This window comes from Xiphophorus couchianus, chromosome 12, assembly GCF_001444195.1.
Source record: "Xiphophorus couchianus chromosome 12, X_couchianus-1.0, whole genome shotgun sequence".
Taxonomy (NCBI): Eukaryota; Metazoa; Chordata; class Actinopteri; order Cyprinodontiformes; family Poeciliidae; genus Xiphophorus; species Xiphophorus couchianus.
This window is the reverse complement of record NC_040239.1, coordinates 637,894-649,679: the sequence shown is the minus strand read 5'-3', so window position 1 is coordinate 649,679 and position 11,786 is coordinate 637,894. Positions and strand designations below refer to the sequence as shown.

General features: G+C 38.8%; 1 protein-coding gene across 3 annotated transcripts; it reads right to left on the bottom strand.

The window, feature by feature from the left end:
- Window positions 1-1,533: 1,533 nt before the first annotated feature.
- marveld2b (MARVEL domain containing 2b) lies at window positions 1,534-8,131 on the bottom strand. 3 transcript variants are annotated; one of them, XM_028034980.1, is made up of 8 exons: window positions 8,015-8,131; window positions 6,831-7,322; window positions 6,085-6,149; window positions 4,601-4,636; window positions 4,338-4,516; window positions 2,147-2,318; window positions 2,012-2,062; window positions 1,534-1,728 (listed from the first exon to the last, which is right to left on the bottom strand). In XM_028034980.1, the coding sequence occupies exons 2-8, from the start codon at window positions 7,303-7,305 to the stop codon at window positions 1,627-1,629; spliced, it is 1,080 nt and encodes a 359-aa protein (XP_027890781.1). In that variant the 5' UTR covers window positions 7,306-7,322; window positions 8,015-8,131; the 3' UTR covers window positions 1,534-1,626. The 3 variants fall into 3 exon arrangements, with proteins under 3 accessions (XP_027890781.1, XP_027890779.1, XP_027890780.1); XM_028034978.1 differs by having other exon boundaries at window positions 6,085-7,322; XM_028034979.1 differs by having other exon boundaries at window positions 6,085-7,322; window positions 8,019-8,131.
- Between the last annotated feature and the right edge of the window lie 3,655 nt (window positions 8,132-11,786).

The following is an 11,786-nucleotide window of genomic DNA, read 5'->3' as shown; positions in this document are numbered from 1 at the left end:
TCTGTAGGTCTGATGAACTTCTTCTCCGCATGGATGGTGAGGTCACACAGGACTTGAGTGCTGGCAGGAAGGAAGGCACCAGTTCTTCTTCTTTGCCTTTGTCTTGGTCTTTGCCTTTATCTTCATCTTTGTCTTTGGGCTCTGAACCCAGCTGATGAAGGAAGTGCGATTTGAAGCCACATGTTGCGGGTCTGATGGGTTGGTCCAAATGCGCAGGACAGTCTTTGGCTCTGTGACCCTGACTCTTCTTCAACTGCAGAGTTTTTTGTCCATCTTGATCTTGGCTCGAAGTCTCAACCATTCTTATAAATCTGCAGGCTGGAAACTGACTTCCTCTTTTTCCAGGAAACCTGCTCTTCCTGTTTCATGACTCCCTCTCTCTGACTATGATTTCTTGTGGATTAGATAGAAAAAAGAAATAGAATTAAAGCAAAGTTTGCATGAGACAAAAACAACACACACAACCATATTTATTTTATTGACATTTAAGTCTACCGTTGGGCCTTGATGTCACTTGAGTGATTCATTTTAAAGATGACTTTATTTATTATTACTGTTAAACTTAAATCTCCAGCATGGGGAAGTGGGATGAGCTCGGGTTTTCTTGACAGTACATATTAAATAAATTGATCAATTAATAGGCTCCTCCTGACTGCCTTAAAATGTTTGTACAATACTAATGTTTTCTGAGTTCTATCACACAAAATCCCGTCATAACTCAGTCAGACAAACACATCAGAGTCCCACAGAACACACATCTGTTATAGGAAAGTATTCTAGAGTTCTTATAAAAAAAACACCAGGTTATAAAACAAAACCACATCTGACACAAAATACACACACATAGGACTTAACAGTAAAGTTAACAGTAGAGTTGCACTGAAAACAAGATAAATCTCACATTTTGCATCAGTCCTGATCTGTAGTCTGCAGAACTACAGCACAGGGTTTGGTTTACAACAATGTTTGAAAAGGCATTATATTACATTGTATAATACAACAGATGAGCTGCTTCACCACAAAACACAGCTGCAAAAACAGTCATGGTAGTAAAAAATTATAGGCGTTTCAGGAATGTACATAATTTTTTGTAATCTTTCTGTTCTGTTTATTCATTGATAATGACATGGTGTGTTCTGTGCTCTTAAGGTTAGATTTATATCACTGTTGAAACTGTTAAGGAACTGTTCATTTCTGCATTTCTATCGGACAGATTGCATTTTTTTTTTGTATTCTGATTAAAAGTGAACATTGACTTTAGTGTGTTTAAAGGTACTAATCATCAAGCAGACGTGAAGTTGAGATCTTGGACAAATCTGTGTTCAATGAGCAACAAGTTATGTTTATGTCTGTTTTACATCCACATAAAATGTTTTCCTCAGTGTAATCTTGCCCACACTTTGCTGAATACACCATTCCATGTGTTAGTACAGACACAGGCTCAAATGAAATCAATCCATGTTTCCATGCCTGAAGCACATCCATATGATGGGACTCTTTCAAACGTAGGCTAATACAATTAAGGCACAGCAATGAGCAGATACAAGTTATTAACTTTAATTGTTCTTTTATACAACAAAGTATTTTTAAAGAAAAGTGATTACAGACATGAATGTTTCTAACACCCTAGTCCATGGTATTGTTGTACTCCTGAATCTTCTGTTTGATGTGGGACAGCTTGCTTTTTAAGTACTCACAACGCTCCCTTTTTTCCAAATAAGTTGGGTCCTGACAAAAAAATGAGTAGAAGAGGAAATTAATCAGTGTCAGATACAACTTTTTACTTAATTAAAGAATAAAACGCTTATGATGTTACAGCTAAGTATGGTTTGTACACTATAGAAATGTTAACATTTATAAGTTCAATCAAATCTTTATTTGTCTTATTATGTCCCCTCAGATGATATTTATTGTGAATTGGAGCCACAAAAATATTGGAGCGTGAAAAGACTTGATCATAATAAATGGGACAACGAATCGGCTGTAAATCTCAGTTTTTACATGTACTCACAGCTTTCTTCCTTTCATATTCTGATAAGATGCTACTAATCCGTTCTTTCTCCTGAAAGAAAATGAAAGGATTAATGGGCCGAAGCATTCGGTCTATGTCCAGTTTTGTATGTAGGTGACTGAGTGGGAGATGTACCATTTGACTTGAGGGCCTCGAGGGGAGATTCTGCATCATCTCATTCATCTCTTCAAACTTCTTAGCCATGATCTGGACTTCAGCATGAAGCTCTCTGTATTCAGCATACTGGTCATTGAAGACGGCCTTATACTGATCCCTCTCCTCATCCGACAGGATGCTGGGATACTTTCTGAAAAGGCATCACACATCAATGTGCAAACAGAGGCAAATTAATTTTGTTTCAGGTTCAATAAATCCATTAGTATATATTCCAATAAAAACAAATAACATTAGCAGGTTTGTGGTTTTAAAGAAATATGAAGAGAAGAACATTTTAAAGTAAATATAATTTTAATTTGTATTTATTGCATGTTTGTTCCTTAAACAGCTACTAGGGAATGGTGATCTTGAGCAAGATGATTATGGCTAATTGCCATTCTAAGAGAATCATGTGTAAAGCACTTTTCAGACAGGACTGTCATAGTGAGCCCTGAACCTACGCTATGGAAGTTGTTCTGCTGACATAACAGTGCAGGGAGCACTTTTAGAACATAGAGCAGATACTGTGGAATAAATGGCACAGTGTCAGCAGTTCAAACATGAATGTCATGATATGTGGTGTGAGGTGGTGAAGCAGATGAAGTGAACCCAGCTTGAAGTGAAGAAAGTGATGATTTAAAGATGAAATTAACAAAATCCGAAGTCCAAAATCCCAAATACCAGGCACCACAGATGAGCAGAAGGCAAACGCTCAATTCTGGTAGCAACTGGAGGAAAAAACTTGAGACATATGCAAACAGCAAGACAGATAATGACAATGACCCGACAAAGATCAAGAAACACAGGTGGATATAAATATACAGAGGGTAATGAGGGAACGAGACACACCTGGGAACAATCAAGGGGTAGACAGGACAACACGGAGACTCAGTGGACACGGAAACCTAAAATAAACACTCAGAAAAACTCAAATCCTTACAGTGAACATATAGAAGATATTTCTGTTTGAATTTCTAATGGTTATTATTAATGGTGGGACTCAATAAAGAAATGTAATGAGTGAACTGTAAGGTCTGTAATTAAATGAATCACATTTTAATTAAAAACCATATATTGACAACATATTTTAGAATTCAAAAACCCTTTTGGCTGCTAAATGTTAGAATAAACAGGCATGTGTATTTAGAATAAAGATATTTATTGTTTTTATATTGTTATTTATGTTACTCATTCACTTTTGACTGTCAAGAAAAGTGCCTGTAAATGAAACATATTATTATTATTATTATTATTATTATTATTATTATTATTCAGATATGTGCAAAGTTTTATTACATCTATTCAGCTTTCAGGTGTTTCAAGAACTCCTGATCATTCAAGGAACTTTCTTGAAAAAAATCTTTCTCTAGAAATGTGAACGGTGAACAGTTGTTTCCTGGATCCCTTCAGATTATTTTTGAAACAAAAATTAACCTAGCGGACCAAGAGTAACTTCTTTGTCATTCATGTTGTTTGTAAATGTCGATTGTGCATCTGATTTGCAGGTGTACCAGAAACACACAAATACAAAGGTTCTAGCTTGGAAATTTTGTGTGTGTTAAATTCTTCAATGCCTTAAAATCTATTAAAATCACCTAAATTTAGGTGTTAAAGTTCTGGGTCTAATTATTATTGATTCTTGGTGACACAGCAATGCCATTTTATGTTGCAGTTTTCTAAAGTTGAGCTTTAGAAATGTTACGTCAATTAGCATCCTGTTCACTGCTTCAGTTATTGTCTATTTTTATTATTATTTTTTTTTCTGTATGCATAGTCTGGTACGGAAAACAGCAATTCAATTGCATCCATTCTCTGATACAGGCCACCTCTGTCTTACTTAATTATTATGTTTTCTTATCGTTCCCAATAAAAGATTACATAGAGAAATCGACTCCTGTCAAATGTATGTATACAGAGGAAAGAGAAAATCATATTTAATGATCTACAAAATCCTGGGCTCTCTGGTCAACTCCACTTAAGTTTAACTTCAGATGGTTCTTTCAACTCAGCAATACTGAAACACAAGAACTTAGAGGCTTATTTGTTTTTAAGCCTTTTCAAACATAAGAAATGCCAAAGGGACACCTCAAAAAGATAACAGAAAATTGTATCATAAAAAGATGTCAACAGATGTAAGAACACATATTGGAAAATGGAATAGATCACTCACGCAACATAATCTGCTATGATGACAGGTTTGGGAATATATCCAGATGGTATGTGACCTCGAAGAATCTCTGGTTCTGCTGCCATGAGAGGAGCAGATCCAGTATTGTTTGGAGCATTCATAATGTCAGGCTGAATGGTAGGAAGAGGTGTCGTCTCTGAGGCTCTTGAGGCTGAATCCAGCTACAACAGTAAACATTTAGTACAACATACTGTGAAGATGTCTATGCAGTATGGTGGGAAAAAAATAAAACTCTTCATACTTACTACAGACAGTGGGATGGATGATCCAGTGGTTTTCATCTAAAATTGTTGAAATGATAGAAAATATTACAGGACATTAGCTATGTTAACTACATAAACCGCTACGACCATATATATATTGGCCAAAGAAATATGTGTATGTGTGTGTGTATATATATATATATATATATATATATATATATATATATATATATAGAGAGAGAGAGAGAGAGAGAGAGAGAGAGAGAGAGAGAGAGAGAGAGAGAGAGGCAGAGGCAGTATTAAATTCCTCTTTATGTGGGTTTTATGAGATGGAAGCAGAAATTATGTAAAAATAAAGAAACAAATACTTGAAAAAGTCTAAACTGTGGACCCTGACTATAACCTATGAAAGTGTAATATTTTGAATGGAATTTTAGGAATTATGCAATGTTTCCATGACATTCTAATTTTTTGTAAAGGGTCTGTATATATTGTGGTCAAAAATATGTGTGTAGTAAAATAAAACTGATATGGACAGAGTCAAATACAAACCAAAGATTGCTAAAGCTCTTTGATTCTATATCAGCAACGATGGTTCAGAGCAGAGGCAGACACAACAGTCAAATTACTTCATCAATCAGTCAGTAACAAATTAAACAGACATTCAAGTTAACAAAAGATGGTGGTGAGGAGAACGATAAAATAGCGCTTAATAAATAACTTGAATAAAGTTATACTGAACTTTAATTCAACTGAATTCAAACTCTTTGGACTCAAGAAGGATTCAGAGAATTTCAAAATGTACTAATACTATATTAGAAATATATTTGGCAGGAAAATGTATGTAGTGATTTTCAATTAGAGCTACAAACAAGCATGCCAAAAAGACTTTCCCATATGGTGCAGAAAAAGTTCTTGACATTTTTTTTTTTGCTTAAAACTTGAAATGATTCAAAGAAAGTTACAGAGTTATAGAAGTCTGCAGAACCCAAAGTTGCTTACTGCAGAGGTGTCTGTTATTTATTTATTTTATGCACCATGCACCATAACACAGCTTTTGTTATCTTTAATGGACACCAGAAATGTATGTAATGGACTTTTTGTCATGTAGGACAGGTTGTATGGTGAGGGATCTGGTGAGCTTGATGAAAAACAATTACATCACTACTGCTTTTTTTCTTATTACCTTATATAGCATGGACACCTACAAGTAAAAGAATCCTGTTTTTGCAACCCTTCTGACTCTGTAATCTAGCTCGACATGTTAGTAGTTCTGGTACCTTACAACCTTTCATGATCAATTCAAATGATTTAGCAAACAATCCAGAGTAGCAAACAATTCAATAAAATCTCAAATATGTTTAAAGCCTGACTGCTTTAAAACTGACTGTTTTAAAATCAGTTAAAACAGTCTTTCTTATGTACACATGGAGGTGGATTATAACTCCACCATATATGTAATGTCAAACTACTAACTGAGATTAAACATTTATTCATGAAGGTGAAGAGAGATGTTAGGGTCAGACCTCCTGTGCCAGCACCTCCTTTCTCATCCTGGCTGCTTCGTGCCTCCACAGCTTCAGACAAACTCCTGCACTGATAAAGTAGAGCACCATGGTGAGGAACAGGAAGACTATGGCTGCTGTTTGGCCAGCCTCTGTGCGACAAAATGCACCATTGACTCCATTATTGAAGATGGGCATGTAGCATAGTCCTCCTCTGGTTGTGTCTCTTACATACACTATACCTGCTGCCATATACAGCACTGCCAATACAAAGTTGATAGAGCACTCTGTCAGTGGCCACCAAGAGGAATCAAGAAGAATGGCTCTGTAGTACAGAGTCATTCCAAGAACAACAAGGATTACAGTCACTATCCATGCGATCCCTGCCACTACAAGAACAAAAGGCGTTTTGGGACCTGTGTAGATACTTCCCCCATTTCCATATGCTGAAGCCCCTCCACCAAGTCCTCCATACATCTGTGGCTGGGAGTATCCATACATATTAAACCATTCATTATCCTTGTGCACATAAGCACAGACACATGCAAACACAGCAGCTCCAAGTAGCAACTGCACACAACCCAGGATCCTGAGTAGGCCAGCCCAAGACTTCATGTAGGCATAGCGCTGATGGTACTCCTCCACCCGCTCCTGGTAGGTCTGGGCTGAGAAATTACTGTGCACTGCAGAACCCAAGTCCATAGCTTCAGCACCCAGCATCAATCCATCTTTCTCCTTTTGAGAGGTATAACCCCACCCTGACCCACCGTAGGGGTCCCGATAGGAGCCAGGAAGCGAAGGAGATGGAGGGGCAGAGTTGGGTGGTGAGCAGGGGACTCCTGTTGTGGTGTGGCAGGTGGTATTCTTATTGGCTGATGGGGCAGGGGAGTGAGGCTGTGTAGAAGAAGTAACAGGCCACCCTTTGCTGCTTCGGCTCCCACTGTTGAAAAGGTTTTTGACAGAATCGGGAATAAAGCGACGAACTGGCTTGATGTCCATTGCTTCACAGTCCCCCTCAGCTGGTTCCTCATCACTGGAGGGATAGAAAGATTCAGGCCCCACAGCTGGCTGCTCAGGTAGGGGAGGAGGGGGGAAGGGATCTAAGCTGACTGCTGGCACAGTCACATGTAGTAGTGGTGGGGGTGGGAGAGGGGGCAGTTCAGTGTCCCTCCATCCAGGACCCACTGGGACCTGGTCATAGAGAGGCATTTCCCTCACACGGTCAAACCTAGATGCGGACATCACAACCTGAACTCCCTCTGGAAGCAAACACAAAGAAAACATAACATAACATTGAGCCAAGAGCTGCTTTACAAATTGAAACTTTTTTATTCAAACTTAGCTTGAGTTAGCATTGGATTTTTAAAACAAATCCTTGAAAGCATTCATCAATACCACATAATTGTTATGTATTTTTTCTTGCATTGCCTTTAATTTAAAGATATGATACTTTGATTTGACCATAGGTTTTTTTTCTGAAACATGGGTGCATCTGTGATAATTCACTTTCCAAGTGTTAAGATAAGACACTATTAGATGTTCACAAAAAATGGAAAGATGACAAGGCAGACATGAGGTCAGGCAGCTTCCAACAATTGGATGTCAATTACTTAATATTATTGTTCAGCTCCATATAGTAAAAAAATAGCATGTGCCTACTCTGGATAGCCCAAGACTTTCCAGACGTTTCCTTGCAAGAATCATGGAGGGACCAAAATGTTTTTCTACCTTAGACTGTGAAATTCCTGAGTTTGGAAACTCACTAACACCAGCCAGTCAGACCTCTGGGAGTGTGACCTTAAATGCTAGTTTCACTATTTACAACACAGAGATATTCTATAGTGGCCCAAACAGACTTAACATGGCTGATGAAATGTGACCTGTCTTTTGTCTCACCAGGTAAGCTTCTCTGATTACTACTGTTAGTAAAGTCATTAAGAAAGCAGCTTACCTACTGATAATTCTCCGTTTATTCCTCAGAGTGCAACAGCTGTGGTGCTTGTGGCTGTGTCTCTGATTGGGGGTAAAGGCATTAGTATGAGCTGAGGGAGCGGAAGCTGTTCCCAAGTGTGAAACTCACTTGACCTGTCTGACCAGACCAGCCTCATGTTGCATTCACTGTCTCCTTTCATAACCGACTTCACAGTTAATGTTGTTTTAGTTGTTTTTGTCCCTCATCTCCTTTCTCTGGTATAGAGTTGGTCTGTAGTTACTGAAGGAAATTGAACTTTTTTTTACAATATACAGTGTGAATAGGATTTAGTTTGAGTTAAATTAAAATGTTTTTCTTAAGCAGTTAATTGTCATGAACTTACTCCACTTAAGAAACTGACATGTCAACCTCTATTAATAGAAAATTATTTCTCTGCTATATTCAACTCACACGCACAAAAAAACACTGATATCCAGCAAAACTCCATAAACCATCCCTTTTTGAGGGATGGTTTATGTTAGGAACTTCTGAGATGTCGTTTTTCACTTTGAGTAGAATAAAAGAAATATGGAAATACAAAAGCTGAGTCTATCTGCAGTTAGAAAACAGAACTTATAGATCCAACAAGCTTTTGGAGCAGCTAATTGGCAGGAAACATAACCCCGAAAACAGAGCTGTCAACAAGAGAAAGAATGATAAGATTCCTTCAAGACGGGACACCGGGATAGAGTGTCCCGTCGAACAAATGGGAAAGTTGTAACAAACAAAAAAACACCCAGGTACATCAAAAGAGACATGAAAGCATGAGGGTAGGAATTTCCAATTAAAATGTCTTGCAAGGAGAAAATGCAGAAACAAAAATCTGTGACTGAACCATAACAAATAATTTAGTTAAAGAAAAATGACTTCTATACAAAGAATCTGACCACATACCTTGACTAACACCTAAAAAGGCAAATTATGCATAGAGAAGTAGTCATGTACTCTGGATGAATTGATGAAAGTGGGTTTCAGAGATGAATTCTGGATTTTTACATTCATTAATGAAAGATATGAGACCCAAAGATCTGTTTCCATCCCAGTTGAACATGAAAAGGACTGTACAAATCTAATTTCCACAGTTGTTAATAGCATGGAATGGAACTTCAGGCAAATGTACAAGTGTGTCTGCCAGCTCTTCTTTGCAGTTCGTGTGATGAGAGAGGTCAGGAGGGCCTCATCCTTATGAGATGCTTAGAACAGATAAATGTGTGGATGTGCCAAAACCTTCTCCAGCTGAACAGAAACAAAACTGAAGTTATTATTTTTGGACCTAAAGAGGAATGATCTAGAGTCAATGCACAGCTTCAGTTATTACAACTAAAAACCAGCGATCAGGCCCGAAACCTGGGAGTAGTGATGGACTCTGACCTGAACCTCCAGAGCCACATAAAGACAGTTACAAAGTCGGCCTTCTATCACCTGAAGAACATTTCCAGGATTAAAGGACTAATGTCTCAGCAAAATCTAGAGAAACTCATCCATGCCTTCATCTTCAGTCGTATTGATTATTGCAACAGCGTCTTCACAGGTCTGTCCAACAAATCAATCAAACAGCTGCAGCTGATCCAGAACGCTGCTGCTGGTGTTCTCACTAAAACCAGGAAGATGGAGCACATAACACCAGTTTTAAAGTCCCTCCACTGGCTCCCTGTAGCTCAGAGAATAGACTTTAAAATACTGTTGTTAGTTTATAAATCACTGAGCGGCTTAGCACCACAATACATTAAAGATCTGCTGTTGTTGTATCAACCTTCCAGACCTCTCTGGTCTTCTGGTTCTGGTCTGCTCTGCATCCCCAGAATCAGAACCAAACGAGGAGAAGCAGCTTTCAGCATCTATGCACCACAAATTTGGAACAAACTTCCAGAAAACTGTAAAACAGCTGAAACACTGACTTCTTTTAAATCTCAACTGAAAACCCACCTGTTTAGGATTGTATTTGAAATGTAATCAATTACAAATTTATTGATGTAACTTGACTTAATGATTGATTCTATATTGCATTGTGATTCTGTGTTTGTAATGATGTAAAGCACTTTGAAATGTCTTGCTGCTGAAATGTGCTATACAAATAAAATTTGATTGATTGATTGATTGATGAGGGAACTTGATCTGCTGCAGGTGTTTTAGCACACATTTCCTCATCAGGTGGAATATATTAGGATCTGGATGCCAGCACTTTAATGCTTACACAAAACGATATGTGGCAATAGGAATATTTATTCAAGAGTTTAAAATATAAATTTCCAAATGCTTCTCAGATCAACTATCTGTTTTTACAGCTGAGATGGTGGCAGTCATAATAAGCTTGAAGTGACTAGAGGAGGTTCGACCAGACAGGGTGGTAGTGTGCACGCTTTCCAAAGTAGTAGTATTCAGGGAAAAGAAAAAAATAGGAAAGACTTAATATTAGAGATTCAGCACCATTTATTTAGGTTACACAGGGGTGGCATTCCCTTGCAAATTTTCTTTCTCCACAGTGATTTTTGTTAAGTAACATTGGTCTGTGGTCTTATTACTGATCATTTATATCAAAGTCAATTTTGCAATTGTTATACCGTACCCTCCAAAAGCCAAAGTTAGATATTTTAAACATTATCTAAATCATACATCTAAATGTATAAAACATGACCCTTATTCAAAGCTTTTCTCAAATATTTCCTGTTATGTCAAAAGTTTATTGAAGGTTATAAAATAAAAAGAAATTCAGGAAAAGAGGGCTTTGTTGCACTATACATATATATATATAAAAATTCCCTTCTCACCCACTGCGGGTGGTCTCTCTCATCCTCTGAGCTCGGGTCCTCTACCAGAGGCCTGGGAGCTTGAGGGTTCTGCGCAGTATCTTGGCTGTGCCAAGGACTGCACATTTCTGGACTGAGATGTCTGATGTTGTTCCTGGGATCTGTTGTAGCCATTGGTCCAGTTTGGGGGTGACTGCCCCGAGGGCCCCGATGACCACAGGCGCCACTGTGGTCTTCACCTTCCAGGCCCTCTCCAGTTCCTCCCTGAGGCCCTGGTATTTCTCTAGTTTCTCGTGCTCCTTTTTCCTGATGTTGCAGTCGCTTGGTATTGCTACATCTACCACAACGGCTTTCCTCTGTTGTTTATCCACTACGACAATGTCTGGTTGGTTCGCCATTGCCATTTTGTCTGTCTGGATCTGGAAGTCCCACAGGATCTTAGCTCTGGCGTTCTCCGTCACCTTTGGGGGTGTTTCCCACTTTGATCTTGGGGTTTCCAGTCCATATTCTGCACAGATGTTTCTGTACACTATGCCTGCAACTTGGTTATGTCGTTCCATGTACGCTTTCCCTGCCAGTATCTTGCACCCTGCTGTTATGTGCTGGACTGTCTCAGGGGCCTCCTTGCACAACCTACACCTTGGGTCTTGTCTGGTGTGGTAGATCTGGGCCTCTATTGCTCTGGTGTTTAGGGCCTGTTCCTGGGCGGCCAGGATGAGGGCCTCTGTGCTGTCCTTGAGTCCAGCTTTTTCCAGCCATTGGTAGGATTTACTGATATCAGCCACTTGGGTTATTTGCTGGTGGTACATCCCATGTAGGGGCTTGTCCTCCCATGATGGTATCTCTGGGACCTCAACCTACGTTCCCTGTTGTCTGAGATATTCACTGAGCACATTGTCTGTTGAGGCTTTGTCCCTGATGTATTTATGGATCTTAGTTGTTTCGTCCTGGACTGTGGTTCTCACACTCACTAGTCCTCTGCCTCCTTCCTTGCGGCTCATGTA

Bases quoted from the DNA above. Each gene is read 5' to 3' on its own strand.
- marveld2b (XM_028034978.1), bottom strand. From the start codon at position 7,305: ATGTCCGCATCTAGGTTTGACCGTGTGAGGGAAATGCCTCTCTATGAC. The intron at 4,637-6,084 runs GTCTGACCCTAA...CAACAATTTTAG, and splicing joins AGGAGGTGCTGGCACAGGAG to ATGAAAACCACTGGATCATC. The intron at 2,319-4,337 runs GTGAGTGATCTA...ATGCCTTTTCAG, and splicing joins ATCATAGCAGATTATGTTGC to AAAGTATCCCAGCATCCTGT.